Genomic DNA, 26,529 nt, shown 5'->3' on the forward strand with positions numbered 1-26,529 from the left:
ACAACAACAAAAAACAAAGACTTAAGGTCCAACAAAAGGACCATAGTAATAAGTTAAATCAACTGATACAATTAATTCAATTTCAGCTCATTTACATATTGTCTGTAAACATCACACTGTTGTGTACTTCATCTTTGCATCATTTGTGAGTGATAAATAAATCAATAACATGCCGTCACATTCAGGGAAATGTGTACAAGGAAATTACCTCAGTTTTTATCTAATGAACACTTTTTTTTTTTTTTCCACTGGAATGACACAAGGAAGTACTGAACAATACCAGACAGTCTGTCTCATAATAGAGCTCATAGTCTGATAGCGCGTTACGTTTATCACAGTTTTGGTTGTAAATCAATCACAGTTTTTTTTCCCAAGGTCTTCCAAGGTTTTATAGTCATACAGGTTTATATATGAGTATGTGGTGCACCACTGCTAAGTGAAACTTGGTTCTTAGCTCCCCTCTTAAGCTTTTTTTTTTTTTTAAATGTGTTGCTTATTTAGTCATGAATATTTTAGGCTTTTTTATAGAGAAACCTTCAAGGGGGACTTTAAAAAAACAAAAAAACAATTCTGTCATTCACTTTCTCCATCTCTCTTTGCCCTCCCTCACTCAAGGGTTGCCTTGTGTAGCGTTCTGTGTATTGTTGAACCAATGAGGTAAGTTGCCCATGTCAAACATGGCGTATCCCCAGGTGTTGATGCCTAAATTAACAGTCAAAATCCCAATGATGTTCAGTATGAAGCCGGCTTTCACCTGAAGGAACAGACAGTGATATTGTGATCAGTATACAGAGTGAACGTCAAAAACCAGGGTATATGCAGGTCTTTAAAAGTCTCTTAAAAGACTCACAGCATCTCTTAAAGGTTTAGTCACCTGTCCTGCATCAATATTTCTCTAATTAGATCCTCTAAACCTTGCTCACATGAATGATTCTTGTAACAGATTGTGCATGAATCTCACCATGTCGATGACTTTGAGTTTTCCAAAAGAGAAGGCGATGGCGTTGGGTGGTGTGGCCACAGGCAGCATGAAGGCCAGAGAGGCAGCGATGGTGCAGGGAATCATCACGTACAGTGGATGTATCTTAATGGCTCTGGACTATAGGAAACACAGCACAGATAAATACATGGAGCTGTGAATGATAATCGTGTGTGTGTGTGTGTGTGTGTGTGTGTGTGTGTGTGTGTGTGTGGACTTCTGTGTACCATTGAGGCCAGGATTGGCAGGAACAGGGTGGTGGTGGCTGTGTTGCTGGAGCACTCGGTGAACGTCGCCACCAGCAGGCTGAGCAGTATGGCAATGGCGAAAGGGGGAATTTTCTCCAGAGGTGCCAAGCTTTCGCCGAGCCACTTGGACAGACCTGACTCCTGTAAACAAATGTTTCAAACAAAGGAGTCTGAATATCAGCCATGTCAGCAGCATTTAATTTACAATGATGTGTAACACAGAAGTGCAGGAATTCCTCACAATTGAAAACCAGAACCATTTTACTGCATAAATAAGCAAGTGATTTGTTATCAAAACTAGCCTTCACTCTCTCATTAGTTGACAAATCCTTTCAGCACAATATAAAAGGAAAACACAGTGCTCAAGGCTGTTTACCTCACTGCCAGCAGCCAGAGCGAAGCCTCCTCCCAGCAGCAGGATGATGTTCCAGGGCATCCGCTCGTGGACCACATCCCAGTTTAGCAGAGTGGGGAGAGTGTTCACCCTCTTACCTGCAAGACCCAGATGAAATGTGAACATGAAACAGTAATTAGTTTTAAAGAGCAGTGACATAACCGCTGGGTAATCATCACCCAGTGCTCTGATGAGCTGAAATTTAGATCACAGAACATCATTAGGCATGCTATTAGGGATGTTTTTTCCATAAATGTGATTAGTGGAGTTAACAGTTCACCTGCGTCGTCTTGACCATAGCCTCTACACGTGGGCATCCGAGAGGGGACGATAAAGAAGAGCATCGACATTAAGATAGCGACGGTTCCATCGGACACAAAACTGAGGGACACAAGAAAACGTTATTCCACATGTTGTTTGAATGTGTTGCTGCCATGTTTCCTGCTTTGTTTCACAGTATTGTCACAATACAAACGTGTGAGAACTATGGAACTAAAATGAGAGAAGAGATCCAAAGATTTAACAGGAGGGAGAGAGGACAGAATAAAATAGAGATGCAAGGTGAAAGAGTAAAAGGAAAGGCGAAAGAGACAAGTGAGGAATTTAACCCTCTGAGGACAAAAGATGCACCAGCACGTCCAAACGATGTTTGACAAAACTCCTACTCAAAAAGCAAAATTTGATTTCAGACATTTATTTACTGTTTAATCATATATAACTGAAGACTTTGGTAAACTCACTTCAAGTGCCGAACACATCATAAGTTATGGTTTGTTTTCAATAGAGATTTGAGGACTTTCAAAAAGCCAACAAATTATCTCTTTACACGTTGCTCTAGAAAAAAAAGTGGTGTCACTATACAGAAAGCTGAGTTTGTTCTGAACACTTTGATATGAAATACATGGGGATCAGTTATATGCAAATACTTTAAAAAAGGTAAATTTCAGAAGATATGTAAAAATCGAGTAAATGCCTTAGATCCTCAGAGGGTTAAAGGATAAAGCTGACAATATTCTAAAAACAATTATATTGTCAACGAACCCTATGAAAAGACCAAAACCAACAATGCGTTAGTCCATCTCTCAACACTTTCTGACATGCCCAGCCAAACAAATTCGTTGATACTAAAGGGTCATTAACACTTAGTTTCATCTCTAAATAAAAGGTTATTGACTTCATGAAACAGCTGGGCATTGTAGTCTTTAGTCTTTTCTAGTCACTGTTCCATTATCTTTATTGTGACGATTATTGCCACTGTCCCCCATCATCATATCACACCCCCAACCAGGACCATCAGACACCGCCTACCAAGAGCCTGGGTCTGTCCAAAGTTTCTCCCTTAAAGGAAGTTTTTCTCACCACCGAGGTTTCTCCCTAAAAGGTAGTTTTTCCTCGCCACTGTCGCACACTAAATGCTTGCTGTTGGGGGAATTACTGGAATTGTTGGGTCTTTGTAATTTATAGTGTGGTCTAGACCTACTCTATCTGTAAAGTGTCTTGAGATAACTCTTGTTATGATTTGATCCTATAAATAAAATTGAATTAAACTTAATTTACTCTATTTACTCAAAGAAAATAGGGTATTTGTTGGGGACTATTTTCAGCAGCAGATTTGGTTCGCTTGTGAGTATTTACAGCAATAGTAAAGTGTATGTAGGATTGACCAAAAATAAACTAGTGTACAGTGCCCATGTTCATTATAATTACAGAACATATCACCCATTGCAACAGTGTGTCTCACTGGTATGTTTTAATAGTTTTTGGACAATAATGGAGGTGTATGGCACAAAGGAATCAGGATTTGGCTACACAGAAAATACTTAGTATTTTAGTATCAGTTGATTTGTTTTTGTCTTTCTTGTGATTTGTTGACAATAAGAAAATACAGAATATCACCACACTTACTGTTTAAAGAAAGTAAAAAAAAAAAAAAAAAAGTAAAGAAAGGGAAAAACTCACTCTCCCTTCTGATTGAACAGCACTGTTGCCCAGCCGTCTATGAAGCCCGGCTCCCTGGTGAACCACAGGGCTACCAGCAAGACAAAGATGGTGAGCACTGCCCACTCAGCAAACTTCATGCGTCCCAGCTTATTGTACTCCTGCCTCATCACCATGTACGCCTCCTTATCTCTGTCATTTCTCCTGCCGCAGCCAAATGACAGCTTCAGGCTGAGGAGAAAAGTACAAAGTGCAAAGATGCAGCAGATTGGTCGACAATTGGAAGAAATGTTTGAAGATTTATAAGCATGGACTATGTTCAGTGAACTGATTAAACTTTAAGATTGAGCAAACAATACATTTACAGCATTTCTTTCTATATGTAATAGAAAGAATTTGGGGTTAAATGAACATTTAAACATACTGACTGTACTAGGTTGAAGTTGTCTTACTTGAAGCCCAGGAACATAAACTGAAGCCAGATGAAGGTCAACACCAGCATGAGCACCATGTTGGGGAAAGCAAAGCCAAACCAGCTGGCAAAGTTGATCACATCACCATTCCCAGGGAAGAGCCTTCACGAAAAGATAAGAAAGATGGAGAGATTAGGACAATCAACGGTTACAATAGTATACATGGAATAATATATCCCCTGTGTTTTTTAATGCCTTACTCGTCCATTTGACCCTTAAGGATGATGTTCGGGGTTGTGCCGGTGAGCGTGGCCGTGCCTCCGATGCTGGCAGAGTAACACACACTCAGACTCATCCCTTTGGTCAGGAGATCGTACTTCTCCTCCAACGCTTTTTTCTTGGACTCCTGCAGTGACTCTGGACTCCACTCATTTTCATCTGGTGCCGGAGACATTCAGTTAGTTGAGTTATTTGAAAGGTAACTGTCATCTATCTAGCAGACATTTTTCCTTACACACTGTGTCCTCCAGCTGAGCCTTGGTGTCCATCTGTTTCTCGTCCTTATTTTCCTGTTTAGTTTGACTGATCTCAAGCTCAAATGCCTGGTTGTCCTCGGCTGCAGCCTGGAAATCTCGTTCATCTGCCCGGGCCTCTGTGGACTTCAGCTGCTCCAGCACAGCTTGGGAGATGGGCAGCATCATGGCTGTTGTTGCCGTGTTGCTGATCCACATGGACAGGAAGGCTGAGACGAACATGAAGCCCATCATTAACCTGTGTGAAGGGAGTGAATATGAGGACAGTGATCAACAGTATGGTGGTGATCACATCTGTTATCTGTTTTTGCAGAATTTTGAGTGTTTCTGTAAATGGATTGCATTTTCTCACTTTGCAGCGTTATTTTCTAAATTAGCACGTTAAATTGATGAAGCTGTTGCCTTTGTTTGCTTTTGTTTGGTCTATATGCACATGTTTCCTTAACTTGCAGTGCATTGATTAAAAGTATCATCCTGAAGAGACACATTATATCACAAGGAGTGCCAAATGGAGGATTTGTGTAATCAAATGACATTTCTGGAATGTATTGTCAGATGTGGAATTTTATCTTAAAACGTGAACAAGTCAATAATATAGAGATCCTTGGAGGCACTGTTGACCCAATGGCCACATCTTTCTGTTTGCTGTAGTATACACAGACCAGCTGTATCACAAGGTGTTCTTACAGGGCCGGGCGAACACCAACCAGCAGCAGAACTCGAAGAGCGATGCGTTTATGAAGGTTCCACCTCTCCACTGCGATGGCCACCAACAGGCCTCCAATGAACAGCATGTTAGAGTCTTTCAGATACTCAACACTGACCTGAAACAAATCACACAGACACTGACTTCAGCAGAAGAATCAAAAATCCAAACACGGGCAAAACAAAAAAAGAAAAAGTGTTTGAACTGATGTAATAACCCGTGAACACGCTGTCCTATTCATAATGTATCATGCAATTTGTTTTATGAGCAATAAAAGTAAAACACTTGATGGTGTCTGTACAATTATGTCCTAAAAAGAACAGACTGAGGGTCGGATCAGCACCACAATCAAGACAAGGCAAATGTCCTGTTCTATTGTATACTTTATTTGGTTCCCTTCTCCTGGTGTCCATAGCAGTTTGCAAAGTTTATACTGTAGCGTTCATAGCTGCAAGCATGTAGGCCTACTTGCTTTCTGTCTGCACATCTGATATATAATAATCAGTTTATGACCACATCAAACCTTCACACGACCTCAGAAAGGTTTTATTCTGATCTTTGAGTTAAAGTGAATGAAGTTTGGGATATTTCACCGCCACGCGATGGTGGTATCTTTAATAAAGTGAGTTAGCGATGACTCACCCTAATGTATGAATTATACATCAATAATAGCCTCATCATGGGTCATGTGACCCATGATGATGAAGGTAAAGAAAAATAGCAATGCATGAATAGCATATTGTGAATACTACGAGATCCTAACCTCTTGTGAGCCAAGCAAAGACAAAAAATTATCAAATTAGGGGGGAAAGTGAGGAAGACTACACAGCTGCAATTAATTTAAGTTGGTCCAATGTTTTCTCTTCCCTTTTCTGATTTTCTGACAGCAGTATTTCCCTACAGGTAACAGTAACGTACAGGTACATTAAAGCTGCCACATAATAAAGCAAAACATTTTAGCCTAAATAAGGACTTTACCGCTCCAGCCTTCATGATGCCCATCATAGGGAAGAGGATGATTGGCAGTAGGGCAGTCACAGCCAGAGGCATACACTCTGTACACCAGTACAGAGCCATGAGGATGATAGCATAACCACATCTGGCTTCCTATAAATACACACACATTCACACACACTGTGGTCAGAAGAAATTGGCAGTGAAGTGTGTTTAGACCAAATTCTCTAAATGAGAAGTGACAAACATTATATAATTAGAGCAGCATTTTGGCATTTTACATCTGAAATAAGCTCAGATACAGATGTTTGGCACAAGCAAAAATAAACATAAACTGAGAGAGACACACACTTTACAGTGTTACTTCTCTGGCTTCCTCTCTTTAAAAGGCAATAAGAATTTACACATGCAGATAACAGCTACACTAACTCATAATACAAATGTTGCCTCTTGTCTCACAAGATAATTCTTTATGGGTCCTCAATAAAATTAAAGCTTCAAGACTGTTTAAGCTAGCCGACACAAAAATTGTCATGCTCAGCTCTGCACTTTGAGTGAAAGTGTCTGCTTTTGCACTTTTAGGATAAGATAAAGCAAGATGAATGAATCACAAAATGTGTAAGATATGTTAATTGTTGCAACATTCATAAGAACTATATGAAATTACAGCACACTGCAACAATATTATGTATCACATTTGCTCTTACTGCCATTTAATTACTTTACTACTGTAATAGGCTATACTACTATGACTATACTAGGACTACTATTCTGTACATTTTTAATATCAAATGTATTTTTTTTATTAATGGTTGTTTATTTTCACAAATGTGTTTATCTTATCTGAAAGGATTAGTTCAAAGTTTGGGAAATACATTTATTCACTTTCTTGCTAACAGTAAGATGAAAACTCGATGCTACTCTCATGTCTGTATGTTAACTATATAGATGGGGCCAGGAAATGATTAGCTGCCTCACTACATCCATAACTTTGCATGTAATATAACTGAACCGGCCGCAGTATATTGGCACTGGCCTGATGAATGAGGTTGTCCAGTTGTAGCATTTAAACACACAATTACATAGGTCACTGGGTTTAAAGGTGACTGTGTTTCTACTGATCATGTTAGGAATAATTTGGCCCTGGGGACTTACTTTATCTTTCTTTAGGGTAAGTAGTAGAATTAAGTAGTTTACACACGAAACCTAAGAGTGTTAACATTCATTGGCAAAACTCCAGATACAGAACAGCCTGCATTTTTGTATTGTTAGTTATACTGTATGTTCTCAGCATTCTCTTTTTCAATTTAAAGGTTTATGTTATCCTTCAGAGACTGAAAAACCTTTATGGCTTCCACTATCATATATCTCTTAAAGTGGGCATCAATGTGAAAAACTGATTCTAAAAATCTTTTTCATTTTGTGGATCAAGTGTCAGTGTTATAGTTTGTATTAAAAGCCATAAAGTGTTAATATATGACTGTGGCACTTGCTTGATTTTGCCAACTGAGCTACTGACACATGCACAGTAATGTTTTCATGAAATTTTATAGACAGATTACAAGTTGCAACTATAAAATCACCAAAAACATTTGTACCAATATGAAATAACAGTTTGGAAGGCAAGATGTCAGGTTCATTAAACAGGTTGAACTCAAAGGATATTGAATCCTCAGGACAAATATTTGATGTGCATGTGAAACCACATCTTCACCAGGTGTTGATAAACAGAACAGTATTAGCCAAGCATAATGCGAGCACATTTGTTTCCATGATGTACCTCTCTGACATGTACAGTGCATTGAAGGACAGAAGTAAAGAAAAGGGGCACAGATAAGGAACAAATACTCTAAAAACTATTACCTGTTTTAGACTCTTGTTTTAAACACTTGTGATTTTCTGTCAGTCAAGACAAACACAGATTTAAACCATCCACTTAACTAAAAATGTAATTACACTCACCGGTGTAGGGATGATGAGTGGCAGAGGAAGAAGCACAAGCGGAGTGATGATGATGATGAAGTAGTTTCTGTGGTACCAAAGCCACTTCAACAGCCTACCTATGATTTTCATGGCAAAACTAACAAGAAGCAACCCAAAGGGGAACAACTATCCAGAAGATAACACAGAGCAGACAGCTCGGAATAGCAAAGACTGAATAAAGCTACGCACTAAGTCCAGGTGGTCTAACAACAAAGCATAAGTGAAGCTGAGGAAACACAGATGTGCCTCACATACAGTAGACCCACTGAGTTAATGAGATTAATATAACCACCAAAAGACCTTTTTTTTTATCTCTAGCAGCATATCAAACATTAACTCAACACTGAGTTAATGTTCATCTGTCTCTCAATCAGCAGAGAGGCAGATGAAGCTATTGGGAAAGAGGAAGATAGTAGTAAAAGTAGAGAGAGGTGGAGGGACTGACAGATGAGAAGAAAGATAACCAAAGATAGGAGAGAAGCTCTGTGAAGTGTAACCAAAGGTCAGGACATGTACAGTAGCCACTTAAGAGTCTTTACAAGGTCTATAAACACTGAAATTTAAGTTCTAACTTGGATTTAAGAAACACTACTTTCAAGAAGAAAAGCTGCAGTTGTTTTACACAACTTAGTGACTGGAGTTAATTGAGTAAACTAGTTTTACCCTATACTTGTCTTTCAAAGTATTACAGTGATTCAGAGGTGTCAAGTAACGAAGTACAAATACTTCGTTACCTTACTTAAGTAGACATTTTGGGTATCTATACTTTACTGGAGTAATTATTATACAGCATACTTTTTACTTCTACTCCTTACATTTTCACGCAATTATCTGTACTTTCTACTCCCTACATTTTAAAAATAGCCTCGTTACTCATATTTCAGTTCGGCTTGTTTTCATTCCAGCTCGTCAGTCATCGTTCAAAAAAACACACACACCAAAAAACCTATCGAAATCGCTCCATCCGGAGAGAGTGAATTTGATTGTGGTTGGATGAGAAGTATAAACATAGCTATTCCGACACCCTATTGGTTTGTACGCGATCCATAACACCTGTACAGACCCGGTGCTAATACGCCACCGGTGCCTTAACGAACGTTATCTACCGGACCGAATAGCAACACGGATTTCGGTGCCTTAGGTGCCTGCGCGATGCTCCGAAAACGGACGTTAGAGGGAACTGAACATCGCCGCACGGGACGCTAGTCAACACTACAGTTGGAAGCAGGTTAGCCTAGCGTTAGCTAGAAGATGGAGTAAACATGATAAAATGCTGAGAGCTAAACGGTGTAAAAGTGTGTCTATATTTCACTGGAGAGGAGTCTGACACCAGACTGTAGCTGCCGTTGTCTATAAAACACAGAAGAGATGTAGCCTACGTGTCACCTTTTTCAGCCCTTCTGAGTTTGAAGGTATGATTTTAATATAACATTATTATAGTCATATGATTTTGTCCCCGCGTTTTAGAGTTAAGCTGTTGTCCTTAATGGCATTTCCCCGCCTTACATCAGGGGTCTTGAACGTTTTTTAAGCCAAGGACCCCTTAACTTAAAGTGAGATGTAGCAGGGACCCCCTACATATTGTATGAAATTAAGTTGCATATTAAACTGGGCCTACAATAACTGTTAGGGTAACCGAAAGCCTTCTTCCATACCTTTTTTCATAAGCTATTCAAATATTAATTGTTAGCATGATTTTATAAATCATATTTTAATGTTACATATGTGGCACAGTAAATCTAGGATTAACTGTATCTGTGGGCTGATATCTTAGTGACTACCTTACCTATAGGCCAGTAAGCCTATCATCAGTGGGAATTTATATTTGCTAATAATATGTTGTAATTATGTTAAGGCATTTTATTTTTGTTTTTTTAAAGACTCAAAAATGTACAATAATTTGGAGGCCCCCCTGCAATGACTCTGAGGACCCCCTGTTGAAGATCTCTGCCTTACATAGGGCTGGGCGATAAAACGATAACGATATGTATCGCGATAGACACATAATCAATATCAATAGAAAATGCGGTCGATAAAACCTTCAATAACTTGTTTTTCTTCATCAGAAGAAACCAGAGGTTGTGAATCAAGTTTGGTTGCATGAACAAAGGCCCTCACTCTCTGGCAACCTAGCAACGTGGGGAGTGACACTCTAACAGCTAATCATGTAACAGTATCAAGTTTGGTTGCGCCACATCGCTGTCTCTTTTTCTTCAATAACAGAACCGGCTGGAGTGGAAAGTTAGATACATGCTGGGCACTGTCCAGAAGCCAGGTTACCAACCTAGCACTAAACCTGCAGAAAATAGTTCCTTCTCAGGTTTCTTATATTTAGCTAACACTTTGCACTATTTTATGACACTTTATTAATCATTTCTTACTTATTCTTTAATTTTGCACCTTAATGTTAAGAGATAATTGTTAAGTGTTCATTGTGATTTTAGACCTGTTTACATTTTAATTATTTGAGTGTTTTCCATGGTTGTGTTGACATTTCTGCTTTTATAACTGAGGGGATTATAATCAGAGCAGGGTTAAGTTTAAAATAAAAATGTTTAAATTTAATATATTTTTCTCCTGGTCCTTATTTTAAATAGGTCATAAGAAATATCAATAATTATCGATATTGACCGATATGAAAAACTTATATCGTGATACAGTTTTCAACCATATCGCCCAGCCCTAGCCTTACATTACTTTTACTTTTATACTTTAAGTAGTTTTGAAACCAGTACTTTTACACTTTTACTTAAGTAAAAAGCTTGAGTTGATACTTCAACTTCTACAAAAGTCTTTTCAAACCCTAGTATCTATACTTCTACTTGAGTAATGAATGTGAATACTTTTGACACCTCTGCAGTGATTTAGACATCTTACAACGAAGAAAATGTCATTCTTAATGAAGGGACTGACTGCATTGATTGAGAATAAATAAGTGTGTTAGAATGGAGTAGCTATTGGCAAGTTATTTTAACTTTGGGTAACAAATGGAACTGGAATGGAAATGTTCTACGTCACATGCATAATTACACCAGGTATGTATGCACGGAAGTGAAGTAACATAATAAAGGTAACGATTTTAACCGAAACCACAATCTTTTTTTCAACTTAACTGAGTAGTTTTGTTGCCTAAACCCAATTAAATTGCGACCGTTACATGCAGGTATGAGGATGGAAAACACTTCTGTGTGTCGTATTTCCTCCTGCCATTGATAGGGGCGCTAATTTATTAAATTCTCCTATGGGTCGTACTAGAGGGAAACGACAATGTGTGCGTATACTAGTTTGGAGGACTTGTCTTTCAAACAGGCCTCACATCCGATCTTAGAGTTACATAAACAATCTAGACTACACAAGAAAAGAAAGAAAAGCAACAGGCAGGCCTACACTTTGCTTTTACATAAATAGATCAGAATTATAATAATCAGAGCAATAACATAAGAACCACAACTTCGTGAAATGTACAACACTCATCAGACATTTCTCTGCTTTTCAGTGTGTGTTCTTTTAAGTGATCTTGTAAAATGTTCATGTCTTGGCAACCCATGCATTAATATCCTCACTAACTTATATAAGCAACACTGAGAAAGCAAAGTCCATCTGCCCTAATAATCTGCTGTCAGCAGTTTTCGCTGTACTTCACTAAATCATATACATTTTAAACACCACTAACTTAATTTGGACTGGTTTATCCACTGCTGGACTGGTACTACTGGAACCAGCCAGAACCTCTTCAATTTGAGTGTAAAATACTAAAATAAAAGCTAAAGTACTAACTCTTTGACCTAGACATTTTGCTTTTATAAAAAAAAAAGTCTTTCAATGTTTAACAGAATGATAAGAAAACAATAACATCACTTTAATCTGTTAGCCTGGTGGTGATGTGTTGGTTTCAGCTTCTACGTTGCTCTATGCTGCTGAATCTGATCAACTTCTGTCAGACAATCTCCTGTTGGTCATAGTCCAAAATAAAAAAGAACAGGTACTTTAAAATATCCTACATTTGTCGTTTCTCTTTTTTAATAATATGCCAGTGTAGTTATCTGGGCTAAATTTGGAGGATGGCTTTGTGTTTGCTTTAGGTTTGTTTTTTTTACCCCATAGATCAATGAGAGGAAAAAGCCTGCCCTAGTTACACAATGTTTGAGCTCAGATTATTGTAACCTCATTTAACCAGAGCATATACTGTAGGCCTACAATAGCACACTAATGTTATTTCTAGTCTGGTTTGTAATTTTGCATTTTAACCATTTTCCTAATTACAATAATACATATCATTTAGCTGACGCTTTTATCCAAAGCAACTTACAATTGCTATCTATGTCAGAGGTAGCACACCTCTGGAGCAACTAGGGGTTAAGTGTCTTGCTCAGGGACACATTGGTTGATGTATCGCAGTGGGAATCAAACCCAGATCTCCCACCTCAAAGACCTGTGTCATATCCACTGTGCCAATTAAAAGCCATTAGAGCTAAACAGACCATCGATGCAAGACTTATGCTAATTATCTGTCTCATAAAATAAAATAATAATAATAACAATAACAATAATAAGCTGATGTTGGGTGGTACATTTGCCAGATGATAACTAGAAAGTCAGTGGCTGTATTATGTGCCTTAAAGTGACAATGTTCATGTTAGGGTGATGTTTCTGGGACAGACAGGACAGAGATCAGCCGTCACAGTTTAATGATTATCACAGCCGAGTGTTGACCAATCAGGAAAGCAGACGCCTGGAGGTCAACAGCTTCTGAAAAAAATATCTATTGATCATCTGCACACAATGCTGCACCCCAAAGTGGGGCACTCAAAATTCTTTTGACTATAGGTCAGTGGCGTAAACAGGCACACAGCTGTCTTCTGAATTAAAACTCTACATTTTTACTCTACTCTACTTCACATTTTCTGTGAGTTGGCATGAAGCCAGCCGTGGCTCTGCTGGGCCTCGTCCTCCTGCTGGACACCACCTTTGCTGCAGAGGGTAAGTCTTCCAGATTGTCTTTTCTAATTTAACAAATCTTAAAGCTAAAGGAAATATTATACTATTATAGTATACCAAGTAGGCTACTGTACTTTATGAGTAACTTGTACTTTACTTGAGTAGTGTTTACTTGGGATGTAAAATTATCCAATATTTCACATAAAGAAAGCAAAGACTTGAGAAACATCCAAAAAAATCAAAACAGATTTGTGTGGCAGAACCCCTCCCCCCATTTAATCATCTCATGACCCCTCAGATTGATATCGTGACCCACTGGAGGGGCTAGACTAAAATACTTAGTAAAGTAGATAAAATAAGCTCCAACTTGACCAACAGTAAAATGCTACTTACGGTTTGCATTTAGGAATCAGTATTAGTAACAATTCAATCATGCAATATATAATAATGTTTCAGTCAAACGGGTAAAGGATCTGAGTAGTTCCACGCCCACCTCTGGTTACTCAAATGTCTGACCAAGTCTGCACTATATCGATACATATCATTGATCATTTCACACTGGAACAAACAAGCTGCATTTCCACAGAGTCCTGTGAGGGTCGCTGTGGCTCCTTCGACCTGCAGAGGAAATGCCAGTGTGACTCCATGTGTGTGTACTATGGAAGTTGCTGTGGGGACTTTGACGCCATCTGCCCTAAAAAAAGTCAGTGTATCAGTAGAATATTACCATTTCACTGAATAAACTATTTGTATTTTAATCGATAAACTTCTTGGCTTTTGTAAATTAGCCATTCCTATTTAACCAAATTCGTGTGACAAAACTGTTCTGCCCTCAGTTGGTCGTGGCGATACCTTCGATGAAGCAGATGAAGTAACAGAAGCACCGACGACTGTTGCCGAGAGCACACCAACGACTCTCCCACCAACTGTCAACACAAATCCAGAATCCATCCCTGCCTCTCCCCTACCCACCACCACACCTGGAGACCCTGACTCAGCGGCCTGCAGCGGCAAACCTTTTAATGCTTTTCTGCAGCTGAAGAATGGGTCCATATATGCATTTAGAGGTAAATCTGGACCTCCGAAAGGGTTTTTCTACTAAAAGTGTACAGTATGTTTCACAAATCTGGACAAAACTGTGCAGGCTGTACATTGTATTTGATATTTTCACATTTTCAGTCTTGATACTTTGTGTATTTTCCTGGTTAAATAAATTGAAGCGAGTCTCTTACGGCTTATAACACTGATCCAAAGCCTATACCTTTCCTCCTAGGTGAATATTTCTTTGAGTTGGATGACAAGTCCATACTTCCTGGTTACCCAAAACTCATCCAGGATGTGTGGGGCATGTCTGGACCCATAGATGCTGCATTCACACGCATTAACTGCCAGGGAAAAACCTACATCTTTAAGGTAGAAACATCCACCTCTCTAGAGTCTGTGAGCAGTTAGTGTTTATATATGTTTATATGTGTTATATGTGTTCTATATACAATGTTTATATCAAGATACCCAGTGTAACCTGACTACTCTTTACATTAGAGACCCAAATTAATAATCAATAATAGAGATGTTCATACGAACACTTGACAGTGAAGAAGCCAAATCTCAACTCAAATCTTAATAAGGTAAAATACATGGCGCTCACAAACCCTAGCAGGGCTGACCATAACATTTCAAAATGTATTATTTTATTAATATTTATAATAAACAAGCATTGTCTCCTAAGCATTGCAGTGTTATAGCACCAAACCTCACTGCTTTGGGCTTTTTGTTTTGTTTTTCTCCTTCAGGGGAACCAGTACTGGCGGTTTGACGGCGATGTCTTGGATAAAGACTATCCAAGGGACATTTCAGTCGGCTTTGATGGCATACCAGATGACGTTGATGCCTCGTTTGCCATACCAGCATCAAGTCACCGTGGCAAAGAGAAAGTCTACTTTTTCAAAGGTATTTTGGTAGGGGTGTGTTACATATTTTTCAGTATTTAAAAGGTTTGACTGCAAGACTGTGGTGGGTTTTGATCCTACGTGACATGATCAATGAATGAATTCAGCAATGGTTTCTTATCTTTTTGGCTCAACTTGCATATTTCAAAACAGGTTGACAAGCAGTTTTTTAATAGTTTTTACAGGTCTGAGGAAGTAAACCAATAAAGTATTTCATAATAAAGAAAGCAACAATAAAAAAAAGGGTGCGGCAGAAATGTTTTTTCTTTTTCTTTATTATCTTCTCATTTTGTTACTCATCTTGGGATTCCGGTTGGGGGCAGTGACCCAAATGTCGTGAAAGTATATTTACTCAAGTTTTGGTACTTTTGAGGTATTTGTACTTTATTTAACTAATTCCATGTTATGCTACTTAAATCCTCTACTCCAATATAATCAACAAATATGTATTATGATGTATTACGGTGGCAATAATGTAATATCATAATGTATTATTAAAAATGAAGCTCCCCAGCAGTATATAAGAGGCTCCACCTTAACTAGCTGCAACATTTAAAGTGCTCATGTTATGCTTTTTGGCTTTTCCCCTTTCCTTTATTGTGTTAAATATGGTGTTTTTTGACAAGTAAACCACATAAACCTATTCTGGTACAACCTCTAAATACAATTATGAACCTGAAAATGAATATAATATGAGCACTTTAAGAGCTGTACAACGTACACATTAATGCATCTATAGTTAAAATCCATATGATAATGAATTGGGCCATTCTGCATAATGAGTACTTTTACTTTTGGTACTTTTAGTATATTGTGATACTTATTTATGTAGGTAAATGTTTGAATGCAGGACTTTTACTTGTAATTAAGTATTTCTACACTGGTATTGCTACTTTTACTTCAGTAAAAGATCTGCTATGTCTGGATATCTCTGCTCTAAAGGGACATTACCTTATCATCAGTCTTATCATTTCAAACAGAGGAAAGGTTAGTATTAAGTACTAAATGAGGGCAAGCAAACTGGAGCAGATGTACCCGTGGCAGGACCCTAAAACTGCAGCAGCTAAATGGAATACAGGCATCATCCATTTAATTACACCTGTGTTTTTCCTACTTGACATGTCAACATGTGTTTGTTTCTTTCTTCAGGGGACAAGTATTACCAGTATGAATTTAAATACCAGCCTTCCCATGAGGAGTGTGTCCGCATGAGCAGGTCCTCCCCGTCTGTGCTGTTCACACGATACACGGACCTCTTCTGCGATCAGACATTGGAGGATTTCTTTACAGAGCTCTTTGGAAGCTCCTGTAAGGCTCAGCTATGTTTACATGATTTCTTGTGTATTTACATGTGTGTATGTTTCTAATCATCTGTCATTTTTTTCCTCCTCATTTAGTCAGTAGTCACCAGACAGGCCCTCGTTTCACCAGTACGGACTGGCAGGGCATCAGGCCCGCTGTAGATGCTGCCATGGTGGGACGAGTCTACCTCAGTCCTAAGCCCACTCCATCTTCTCCTCCACCAGCAAGGAGGCGTAGCAGTCGGAGGAGGAGGCCCAGCAAGAAGCGTGCACAGCAAAGAAGGCAGAGTCGCCACGTGTTGTTTGATGACTTGTGGGGTTATGACAATTGGTTTGACTACAGCAACATCTTTGATGAGAGCCCCACACAGGAGTACAAAAGCATCCCTGTTCAAAATGTGTATTTTTTCAAGAGAGGTATGAATACATGGTCATATTTATCCCTAAGGCGTTCTGTGTTTCAACAGATCAGAAAAAGATCCTCTTTAAACTTTCTCCTTTAACACCTTTTGGATTGTATGTTTCTTCTCTTTTTATGACGGCAGATAAATACTACAGAGTGGATCTGCAGACAAAACGTGTGGTCTCTGTGAACCCTCCTTACCCACGATCCATTGCGAAATACTGGCTGGGCTGCAAGAGTGAAGAGACAACTGATGCATCAAGGGCAGAGAAAAGATAGGTCAACTGAGCCCATAAGAAGAAAATTCACTCTGTGTTTCAAACACACCACTTGAAGTATAAAAATAGGCCTAATTACAAAATTAACTTATAATTGATTGTTATTTCTGTTGTTGAAGCATAATGTTTATGATGAATTAGCCTGGCTCCGCCCTCCTACGTAGGCTACTTAAGCTCAATTTTCATTTCCCTTCAGCACTACGTCTGGGTTCGCAGTCTAGTCTTGGGTTTTCTCTGGCCAAAATTTTGCCGGTCCAATCAGCGAACAGAGGGAGTGGCTGAGAATGATGACGTTGAAGCGGTGCGCTAGAGTTGCGGCGGAGAAAGATGCGAGTGAAACCATTCGGTCCGCCAGAAGTTAAAGCCCGAGCAAGAACAATCTTTGCTGAGTTCTTTTGGTGGCCATGATGTTGTGGCCCTCCTCCCCACGGGGTTCGAGAAAAGTTTGATTTTCTAGCTAGTTCCGTTAGTGGGGAAGGAGTTGGCTAACGCTAGCGATGCTAATGCTAAATATAAGCCTTGACATTCTCCCCTCTTGTTGCACATGCGCATAACAAACGTCATGACAAAACGTTAGCGATTGGTTATGGCAGATGCAGAGTGGCTCTGGGCAGATCCAATAGTTTTAATCTTCAACAGAGTACCCGCCTTCAAGGAAGTTAACACTTGTCAATGGAGAGAGGCCAGACTCTCTGTACAAATTAAATGTACCAGAGTCTGGTAGGACCAGGCTAATGATAAATATACCCTCTGATGTTCCCTCTATATTTTGGTGAATAGGCTGAAATTCTGCATGATTTAATAAACTTGAGATTTCAGTGCTGAGTGCATTAATAATCTTCTTCTAAAAAAGCTATAGACAACACATGCCCATGCGTGCGCGCGCACACACACACACACACACACACACACACACACACACACACACACACAGACACACACACACACACACAGACAAACACACACACACACACACACACACACACACATGCATTCCCTGGCTAGCTATCACACTACATGCCTAACCTTAACACTAAACTTAAAAATCAAATCCCTCAAACAGCCAGCAAGTGACACTGTTAAATTAAAAAAGGCCCCATTTGTTTTCACAAATGCTATACTGGTACACGTGATTATTATCTGACACACAACTGCATGCACAACATGCAGACACTGACCTCTGTTGGTCTATATATCCATCTACATTTCTACAAGAATAAAAGACTGTTGCACCATGACCCTGTGCTGACACTGTCCAGCAGACAGTTGCTCTTGTGCACCCTCTGCTGAACAAAAGACTGCTAGGGAGCACACCACACACAAAAAGTGGTACAGTTTTTTACAATCACTTTGCTACTAATTTCAGAACCTTGACGTCATTTTTCAAAACTCTAGACACAAAACTCACAACCAATGATCAAAATACACATTTTTCAAAACTCTAACACTTTTTTAAATTGCTTGGATACAATACACATAAACGAAAGATCATTTGTTCATTTAACAAAGATCACTTGTTCAATATGACACAACTTAACATCAAGGTACTACTATTTCAAAAATCAATTCACACATTACATTTCAGATAATTGTCTATTCATTTCATTACAATCATCTAACTATCAATCCATAACTACTCAAAATGATAAGTAACTGTTGCATTACTCTTAATGCATAGTTGTATGGAAACAGACAAACAATATTCCATGTTTAGATCACGAAAGTTTCAAGATAACGAGATTCCTTGTCACCAGTTAGCGTGGAGCATGAACCAATTAGAATACAGTATGGATGTAATATTTCATCATCATTCTTTACTGTAATGTACTACTGTTTACCAGACACTGTTTCTATGGTCCCATGTACTTCCTTTACTGTACTGTACTACTGTTTACCAGACACTGTTTCTATGGTCCCATGTCCCAACTTTTCAGACTATTTACAGTATTGACAGTATTGCACTGTATGGATTCAGGCCCTTGGAATTTCTTGTCCAATTCTTCCAACTCGCTACTGATGATTGAGATATATAATTTACAGTCGTGAAAAAATTAGGACACCCATGCTAAAGTTGACTAAAAAGAGGAATAAAAAAATCATCTTTTGCAAATTGATCTTAATGCCTTAATTAAAAAAATGAGGAAAAATCCAATCTTTAAGGACACCAATTTTCTTTGTGAATGAATAATGTATCGTAAATAAATAAATGTTCTTCCTTAAAATACAGGGGGCATAAATAAGTACACCCCTATGTTAAATTCCCATAGAGGCAGGCAGATTTTTATTTTTAAAGGCCAGTTATTTCATGGATCCAGGATACAATGCATCCTGATGAAGTTCCCTTGGCCTTTGGCATTAAAATACCCCCACATCATCACATACCCTTCACCATACCCCCACATCATCACATACCCTTCACCATACCCCCCACATCATCACATACCCTTCACCATACCCCCACATCATCACATACCCTTCACCATACCCCCCACATCATCACATATCCTTCACCATACCCCCACATCATCACATACCCTTCACCATACCTAGAGATTGGCATGGCATGTGTGTGTGTGTATATATATATATATATATATGTGTGTGTGTTGTCGTTGCAAATGAGAATTTGTTCTCAATCGACTTACCTGGATAAATATATATATATATATATATATATATATATATATATATATATATATACACCCCTATGTTAAATTCCCATAGAGGCAGGCAGATTTTTATTTTTAAAGGCCAGTTATTTCATGGATCCAGGATACAATGCATCCTGATGAAGTTCCCTTGGCCTTTGGCATTAAAATACCCCCACATCATCACATACCCTTCACCATACCCCCACATCATCACATACCCTTCACCATACCCCCACATCATCACATACCCTTCACCATACCCCCACATCATCACATACCCTTCACCATACCCCCCCCACATCATCACATACCCTTCACCATACCCCCCCACATCATCACATACCCTTCACCATACCTAGAGATTGGCATGGCATGTGTGTGTGTATATATATATATATGTGTGTGTGTGTTGTCGTTGCAAATGAGAATTTGTTCTCAATCGACTTACCTGGATAAATATATATATATATATATATATATATATATATATATATACACCCCTATGTTAAATTCCCATAGAGGCAGGCAGATTTTTATTTTTAAAGGCCAGTTATTTCATGGATCCAGGATACAATGCATCCTGATGAAGTTCCCTTGGCCTTTGGCATTAAAATACCCCCACATCATCACATACCCTTCACCACCCTTTGCTTTTTTTGATAACTCCGCAAACCCTTGGTGTTCTCTCAATGAGCTTCATGAGGTAGTCACCTGAAATGGTTTTCACTTCACAGGTGTGCTTTGTCAGGGTTGATTATGGGAAGTTTTTCCCTTATTAATAAGAAAGCAAAGTGTCGCTACTTTGAGCAATCTAAAACATAAGACATGTTTTCAGTTATTTCACACTTTTTTGTTAAGTACATAATTCCATATGTGTTCATTCATAGTTTTGATGCCTTCAGTGAGAATCTACAATGTAAATAGTCATGAAAATAAAAGGAAACGCATTTGAATGAGAAAGTGTGTCCAAACTTTTGGCCTGTACTGTATATATAGGCCTATATTATTTTACATCTGTCCTCATATGTAATGCACACAACATAATTTATAACACCTTTTTATCACTGTGTTCTGTTTGCATTAATGCAACACTGATGCATTTATCCTGCCTAAATACAAGCCACTATATAGGCTACTCAGTTTACATTTAGACAGTCACTGTTTTGCCTGTTGACCCAGTGAGGACGACATGCTGTATATCTTCTCATGTTCTGCTTTTCCATCTTTACCAATATAGCCTACATTTATTTTAGAGATGAAGAATATCTTTGTTTTTGTTGCTTTAAGTGTGTTTTCAACACAGTGATTGGATGCAAGTGATTGTCAACTTCTGATTGGCTGAGCCAAGTTCGAAATGTTCGAAACCGGACATAGAATGTCAAATAAGAGACGCTCGTGACTGCAATCATAACAAAGATCACCGGCGCTCATACAGCTGCTTGTGAGTAGCGTTGCGACCACTTCCACGTTATTTACTGTGTGAGACTTAACATCCATATACTATTTTACTGTTCGCCTACGTAAAAACTACGTGTGGCATTTTAATGTAGGTAGATTTAGTTTTAACAAGACCTGACAATGTTCTAGTGTTTGAAGATGTGTCCTTCTCTATTACTCTGTAATTGATTTTGTAGGAACATACGGTTCTTTCTTTATTTTCTTGTTACTTTGTAGCGTAGGCCTACCTTGTGTTTCCTTGTGAACGGCGTTCAGAGTGGAAGGCAAAAGAACGAATGTTATTGTACAGGAAAACTTGTTTTTTAATAGCTTATACGCTTTGACTTGACTTTGACTTGTCACGGCAGTACCATGTTACTACAGTATAAAGAAACAGCTGCAGTTTATTCAAACATGTCCATGTCGTCCAGCGACAAAAAGGCACCGCTGGGATTCGAACCCAGGATCTCCTGTTTACTAGACAGGCGCTTTAACCAACTAAGCCACGGCGCCACGTGATGACGACTTCGGCAGCAGATCTTATGAATCATACTTACAACAATATATAATAAAATGTGTTTTATTTGTAAAGTCGGTGTAATGATCTACAATATGTACATTTCTGAATAGTTATATACACTTTCATTTTTTTCAGGGCGGTCTCATCATAAATATTCTGCTACCATAGTAAATAGCCTACTAGCCTATTTACAGCTACCAGCGTATTTACAATGTCGTTTTAAACATGTAACTTTCTTTTAAATAGCTTATAGCAGCTCTTATTTTATCAATCAGCCCAAAAAATAATCAATCATTGCTGCAGAAATGTCCAAATCTGATAGATTAAAGTTGCCCAGGTCAGGAAAGCAAAAATCGGACAGGTCGTCCATGGACTCGCCAGTGCTGGAGAAGCTCTGGTGCTCCAGCTGACTCTTAACGCTCTCCTTGGGTCCTGGTTGTCCGTCTGCAGCGCAGTGGTTACCCACAGACTGGGTTCCATGTGCATCTCCGATGAAAGCCTCAAAGTCCTCCGTCAAATCCCATTGACTGAACCCGATGTGTGGGAACACATTGTGAAAATCAGTAAGGTTTGGCGTTTGATAGTGGTCTTGGGGAACTCCTGGGAGATCCGGCCCATGCGGGGAGCAGGATGTAGCTTGGTCGGCAGCGACAGGGGATGGAGGTGCGGGCAGTGACATGGTCTGACTCCCCAGGATGGAGAGCCTCGTGGACTGAGGTAAACTGGGAGCAGGGTAGCCTGGTGGGGACGGTAGGCTGGGATAATGAGGGAAAGAATCAGCAAACTGTGGGAATGGTGGACTGGGAGTTGGAGCGTATGAGAAGTGAGGAAGGTAGTCTGTGGAGGGTTTGAGGACTTCTCTGCTTGGTTTCTTGCTCTTGAAATAGCGCGCGCGTCGATTCTGAAACCAGACCTGTTGAATATAATGAAATGTGGTTATTTTTATGGCACACTGGCGTTATCTGTTACGCATGGGACGTCTGTGAAGCACGTGTCATACCTGGATTTTAGACTCCGGTAGCCCAGTTATAGATGCAAGAGACTCCTTAATTTTAATGTCCGGGTACTGTGTGACAGAGAAGGCCCTCTCCAGCTCGCTCAGCTGCGCCTTGCTGAAAGTCGTGCGCTTCCGGCGGCGCTGGGTGTCCGAGCGCATCCTGTGGGGAGCATCATGGTGCACTACAGGGAGAGGAGAAAATGTTAGTTATTAGCTTTTTCTGAACTCTCAATTGTAATTAAACACATTGTATGTACATAGGCTACTAAATTCGGAGATGGGTGTAGGCCTAGCCCATAGAGCGACTACACTTTACATTGTAGCCTACATTTTAAAATGTGCAGAACTTTAAAAAAACAAAAATAAAAGACAACATGCGATATTATATATATTCTCTAAAACTGGTTCACCAAGCCAGTTTAAAAAGTAAAAAGAAAAGGTATTCCGTCACTCACCTCTGCTGGAGTCCTGTGCGTAATCTTCGTTGTTGTTCATGTCCAGGCATGTGGCTGGCCAGTAATGTCCCGAATAAAACGTATTCATCTCAGAAACATTACCGCCAGTAAAATCCAACCCGAGTGCCATTATCCTCTATCGAATTAGAAACACAGCAAAAGAGAGTATGTTTCCTCAAGTCTCTCCTCGTGACTGGTAAACACGCAGGATCCCAGAAGGTTTTATACTGCTTAACAGACTCAAAACGAGCACCCCGCACCCACCCTCTTGCACATCTCAGTGGATATTGTCAAGCCTTACAAACGCGTGCCTTTGATGTGTTACACACCTATTAACGGCTGTCCGGCTAATAGGTGTCTGTTTGATCCCCGATGACCCATTAATGTGCCTATTTAACCTATAGACAGAGTTTGTCATATCCTGCAGTAGCCTAGTGTCGGGTCACCCAACACTGAAATCTTCTGGGAAATCTCTGCTATTGTAGCCTGAAAAAAACATTTTTAAAATCACTCACATCAGTTTAGCTTGTGGGAAAATTCAAGAATGCAAAATGACAACATATCTGTACAGAGTTTAGCTATACAATAGGCTATTTGATGTTCAGAATTCATTTAGGCTATTGCTCTTCATAATAATTCTAAAAACGTAAATACATTTGGACTCGGTTACACAATGCTAATTACATGGCAACAATTACACTTTTCTGACAGTCTGTGGCACATCCTCTCTTCCACAGCTCGCTGCCTCCTGGTGCGCATCAGAGGGGAAAACAGTGTGGCTAGTGGAAGTGTATTGAAGAAGCTGCCGGAGTGTGACCTTCAGTCAGCTATAATGTGTCGAGGTGACAAATCGGGCTACTTTTTCTCCTTCCTGGTCGGTTGCGTTTCCACCGATCGAGACATCAAAACACCGGATTACGCGCAGTCCAATGCACAGCCAGTTCCCAGGCTAGTGCCAGACTCACAGTGTATGGGCCATTCAAAACTGAATTTAAATTCCCCAACATAACAGACTCATAAGTCTAAAAACTAAGACAGGCCTGGAAAAGTAGTTATTAAATTAAATTGTGTAGGCCTATTTTGCTTTTAATGGTTATTTCAAACAACTATAATGGCATACATTTAGTTGATTATCTATTGTCAGGTATTCTATGGAGAGCACGTGATGTGAGTAATGATTTAGGAGCTCACAAGATGAGACATTAACCCCGATGATTGGCTCACATTAGCAGCATTGACTCCTACTCCCACGAACAATTAACCTCTAAGATCATAACTCAAACGACTGCTTGCCGTCACATGACTTATTAAGACAACAATATAGTGATACCAAAAATAGATGGGCTGTCGAAACCGGCTCACGTGCTGCCAGATCGCCATGATGACCCCTGACTCTGAACATGCTATTCGGTGAAGTAAATGTTTTATAGTTTATAAGCCTTACATCTGAGTGAATTAGGCTATAATTTATACTAGCTCTTAGCCTACAGAAGGCCTATTTGTTGCTATAGAGGCACAAGGAGCCTGAGAGGTGAAAAGAAGCCGCTAGGTGGCAACATTAGACAGTTTAATATGTAAGTATGTATGTTTAAGTTTCAGGAACACATTATGGCTGTGACATTATCTATCTATCTATCTATCTATCTATCTATCTATCTATCTATTTATCTATCTATCTATCTACATTTTATTTAATAGCACATAAAAAAGACAAAAAACGTTAGTAGAGCAATTTAACGTTTTGATGAAAAACAAATCAAATAAACGAAAAACAATTAATAAAACTAATTAGTTTCAAAATATAATAATTTTTCTATTAAAAAATCTATCTATCTATCTAGCTATCTTCTATTGTAAACATTTGTTTTATTTACCTTTCAAGTCAATAAAATTGAAATAAACACCAAATATGGATATGACTTCCCCATCCTATTCAATAAATAGAAATAAAAACTTGTTGTTAAATGAGGCTCAATGCTACGTTTCAAAACATAATTTCTCTAATATGAAAACAGGTTATGTAACACTATACTTTTACTAGACATCAAAAATGTGATGTTTAGAATGTGCATATTTGAATGCCGATGGACTGTGCAGCCCAATGTGATAAGAATATATTAGGCCTACACAATGCAGTAAAATAAAAGGAAAAACCTGAATAAAATGAAGGACAATTATAACAAAGTTCTGCATCATCATCAAAACACCAAATAAAGGAATATATTTTAGAGGAATGCCATCCATCTCTCTTTTGGAGGCTCATTTACCTAACACTTCAAGAGGCTTTATATAGTTTTTTTACCTATAGTTTGTCACCCATCTATTTATAAGAGAGAGAGAGACAGATAGAGACAGAGAATAATACTGGTGGTGGCTAAACACAACAAATTGTCATTAACATGCATTTCTTTGCCAGATTAGACCCTTTATTTTGGTTTTTGAAAGACTTTCTTAGTTGAGTTTGAATTAGATTTTGGCTAAATTGCAGGGGTCAAATCACAAATAGACATGTTTGCCTGTTTGCATATGTTTTATAGATATTTTTCTTTTTCATCTCACAAATTCCTTGTTCATGGAGTGGCATTCTTCATCTCATTTTGACTTTCCAGCCTCCAATCTGTATATTCCTGACCTCTCCATTAAAAAAAACTCACAAACTGTCCTCTGTGTGTCTGAATGCTTCAGTTTATACCTCACAAACTCAGGTGTGCACACAGAGAAACGCTGGTCTTCTGAGTCCACACTCCTCTCTAAGGAATCAGGATTGACACTCAGGTGTGAATGACGCTGTGCCCTCCTCTCCCTCACCTACATCCTCGCTCCTTCCTTCACAATACACAAACACCATTCCTCAGCCCGCTGTTTGATGTTGAAACTCTGTCCACATTTCCTGTCAACCTGAGAGAATTTTGGGCCTAACCCATGTGCTGCGTGTCTGAGGTGAGGGGGTTACTCCTTGCATCGTGTCTCGTGCTGTAAAAAGCCTTTCTGATCTAGAGCTGAGAAATAGAAGCTGAGTGTGATTCTAGCTCGGCTGTGGATAAAAGAACATCAGACTCTGTAGGGAAGGAAGGGAAAGTAGGAGACATGATTTAGTGCAGCTATAGTTACAAAATAAACAAATATTCTGGCTCAGAAGGAATGCTGGGGACAAGATACTGAAATATTCTGTTGTAGCACTGCAATCTAGCAGGTCTGTGTGACTTAAGCTTAAGTCATCAGTCAAAGTCCATAAAGAAAATTGTGGGTTTAGGCGAGGTCATTTGTTGTTCAATCAAATGTATTGATTACAAAACGTTCACATGTAATGTTCTAATTCAAAACTATGAAGACTAAATCCATTCCAGTCATGGCTAGTGTTTGTATACAAATGGTCAGTGGTGAAGATATGAACTTGACAACGCACACCAAGCCAGGGCTGTCGTGAGGTGCTGATCACTGGAAGTAGACTT

The 26,529-nt window shown here is 39.1% G+C and overlaps 3 protein-coding genes and 1 non-coding gene across 4 annotated transcripts; 1 reads left to right on the top strand and 3 right to left on the bottom strand.

The window, feature by feature from the left end:
• Window positions 1-94: 94 nt before the first annotated feature.
• Window positions 95-8,642, bottom strand: slc13a2 (solute carrier family 13 member 2). The gene is made up of 13 exons (XM_028595571.1): window positions 8,128-8,642; window positions 6,190-6,318; window positions 5,193-5,329; window positions 4,487-4,743; window positions 4,233-4,410; window positions 4,012-4,134; window positions 3,581-3,790; window positions 3,098-3,100; window positions 1,883-2,002; window positions 1,604-1,697; window positions 1,207-1,368; window positions 962-1,099; window positions 95-754 (listed from the first exon to the last, which is right to left on the bottom strand). The coding sequence occupies exons 1-13, from the start codon at window positions 8,236-8,238 to the stop codon at window positions 611-613; spliced, it is 1,806 nt and encodes a 601-aa protein (XP_028451372.1). The 5' UTR covers window positions 8,239-8,642; the 3' UTR covers window positions 95-610.
• Window positions 8,643-13,002: 4,360 nt separating this feature from the next.
• On the top strand, window positions 13,003-17,598 carry vtnb (vitronectin b). Its single transcript, XM_028596110.1, has 8 exons — window positions 13,003-13,128; window positions 13,673-13,789; window positions 13,923-14,153; window positions 14,360-14,499; window positions 14,880-15,036; window positions 16,185-16,343; window positions 16,433-16,753; window positions 16,882-17,598. Exons 1-8 carry the CDS (start codon window positions 13,065-13,067, stop codon window positions 17,016-17,018), a joined length of 1,326 nt encoding a protein of 441 aa, XP_028451911.1. The 5' UTR covers window positions 13,003-13,064; the 3' UTR covers window positions 17,019-17,598.
• Window positions 17,599-21,544: 3,946 nt separating this feature from the next.
• trnat-agu (transfer RNA threonine (anticodon AGU)) lies at window positions 21,545-21,618 on the bottom strand. Its single transcript has one exon. It is a non-coding gene; the product is annotated as a tRNA-Thr (tRNA).
• A 128-nt stretch (window positions 21,619-21,746) lies between these two features.
• LOC114567025 (retinal homeobox protein Rx1) lies at window positions 21,747-24,006 on the bottom strand. The gene is made up of 4 exons (XM_028595913.1): window positions 23,776-24,006; window positions 23,078-23,213; window positions 22,626-22,804; window positions 21,747-22,538 (listed from the first exon to the last, which is right to left on the bottom strand). Exons 2-4 carry the CDS (start codon window positions 23,205-23,207, stop codon window positions 21,897-21,899), a joined length of 951 nt encoding a protein of 316 aa, XP_028451714.1. The 5' UTR covers window positions 23,208-23,213; window positions 23,776-24,006; the 3' UTR covers window positions 21,747-21,896.
• Between the last annotated feature and the right edge of the window lie 2,523 nt (window positions 24,007-26,529).

The sequence above is a fragment of the Perca flavescens genome, chromosome 13, assembly GCF_004354835.1.
Source record: "Perca flavescens isolate YP-PL-M2 chromosome 13, PFLA_1.0, whole genome shotgun sequence".
Lineage (NCBI taxonomy): Eukaryota > Metazoa > Chordata > Actinopteri > Perciformes > Percidae > Perca > Perca flavescens.

Bases quoted from the DNA above. Each gene is read 5' to 3' on its own strand.
- vtnb (XM_028596110.1), top strand. From the start codon at position 13,065: ATGAAGCCAGCCGTGGCTCTGCTGGGCCTCGTCCTCCTGCTGGACACC. The intron at 13,790-13,922 runs GTCAGTGTATCA...TTCTGCCCTCAG, and splicing joins CGCCATCTGCCCTAAAAAAA to TTGGTCGTGGCGATACCTTC. The intron at 15,037-16,184 runs GTATTTTGGTAG...TTCTTTCTTCAG, and splicing joins GAAAGTCTACTTTTTCAAAG to GGGACAAGTATTACCAGTAT.
- slc13a2 (XM_028595571.1), bottom strand. From the start codon at position 8,238: ATGAAAATCATAGGTAGGCTGTTGAAGTGGCTTTGGTACCACAGAAAC. The intron at 3,791-4,011 runs GTAAGACAACTT...TTTTCTCCTCAG, and splicing joins TTTATGTTCCTGGGCTTCAA to CCTGAAGCTGTCATTTGGCT. The intron at 755-961 runs GTGAGATTCATG...CTGTTCCTTCAG, and splicing joins AACTCAAAGTCATCGACATG to GTGAAAGCCGGCTTCATACT.
- LOC114567025 (XM_028595913.1), bottom strand. From the start codon at position 23,207: ATGGCACTCGGGTTGGATTTTACTGGCGGTAATGTTTCTGAGATGAAT. The intron at 22,805-23,077 runs GTGAGTGACGGA...CTCTCCCTGTAG, and splicing joins CGCACAGGACTCCAGCAGAG to TGCACCATGATGCTCCCCAC. The intron at 22,539-22,625 runs GTATGACACGTG...TATATTCAACAG, and splicing joins TACCGGAGTCTAAAATCCAG to GTCTGGTTTCAGAATCGACG.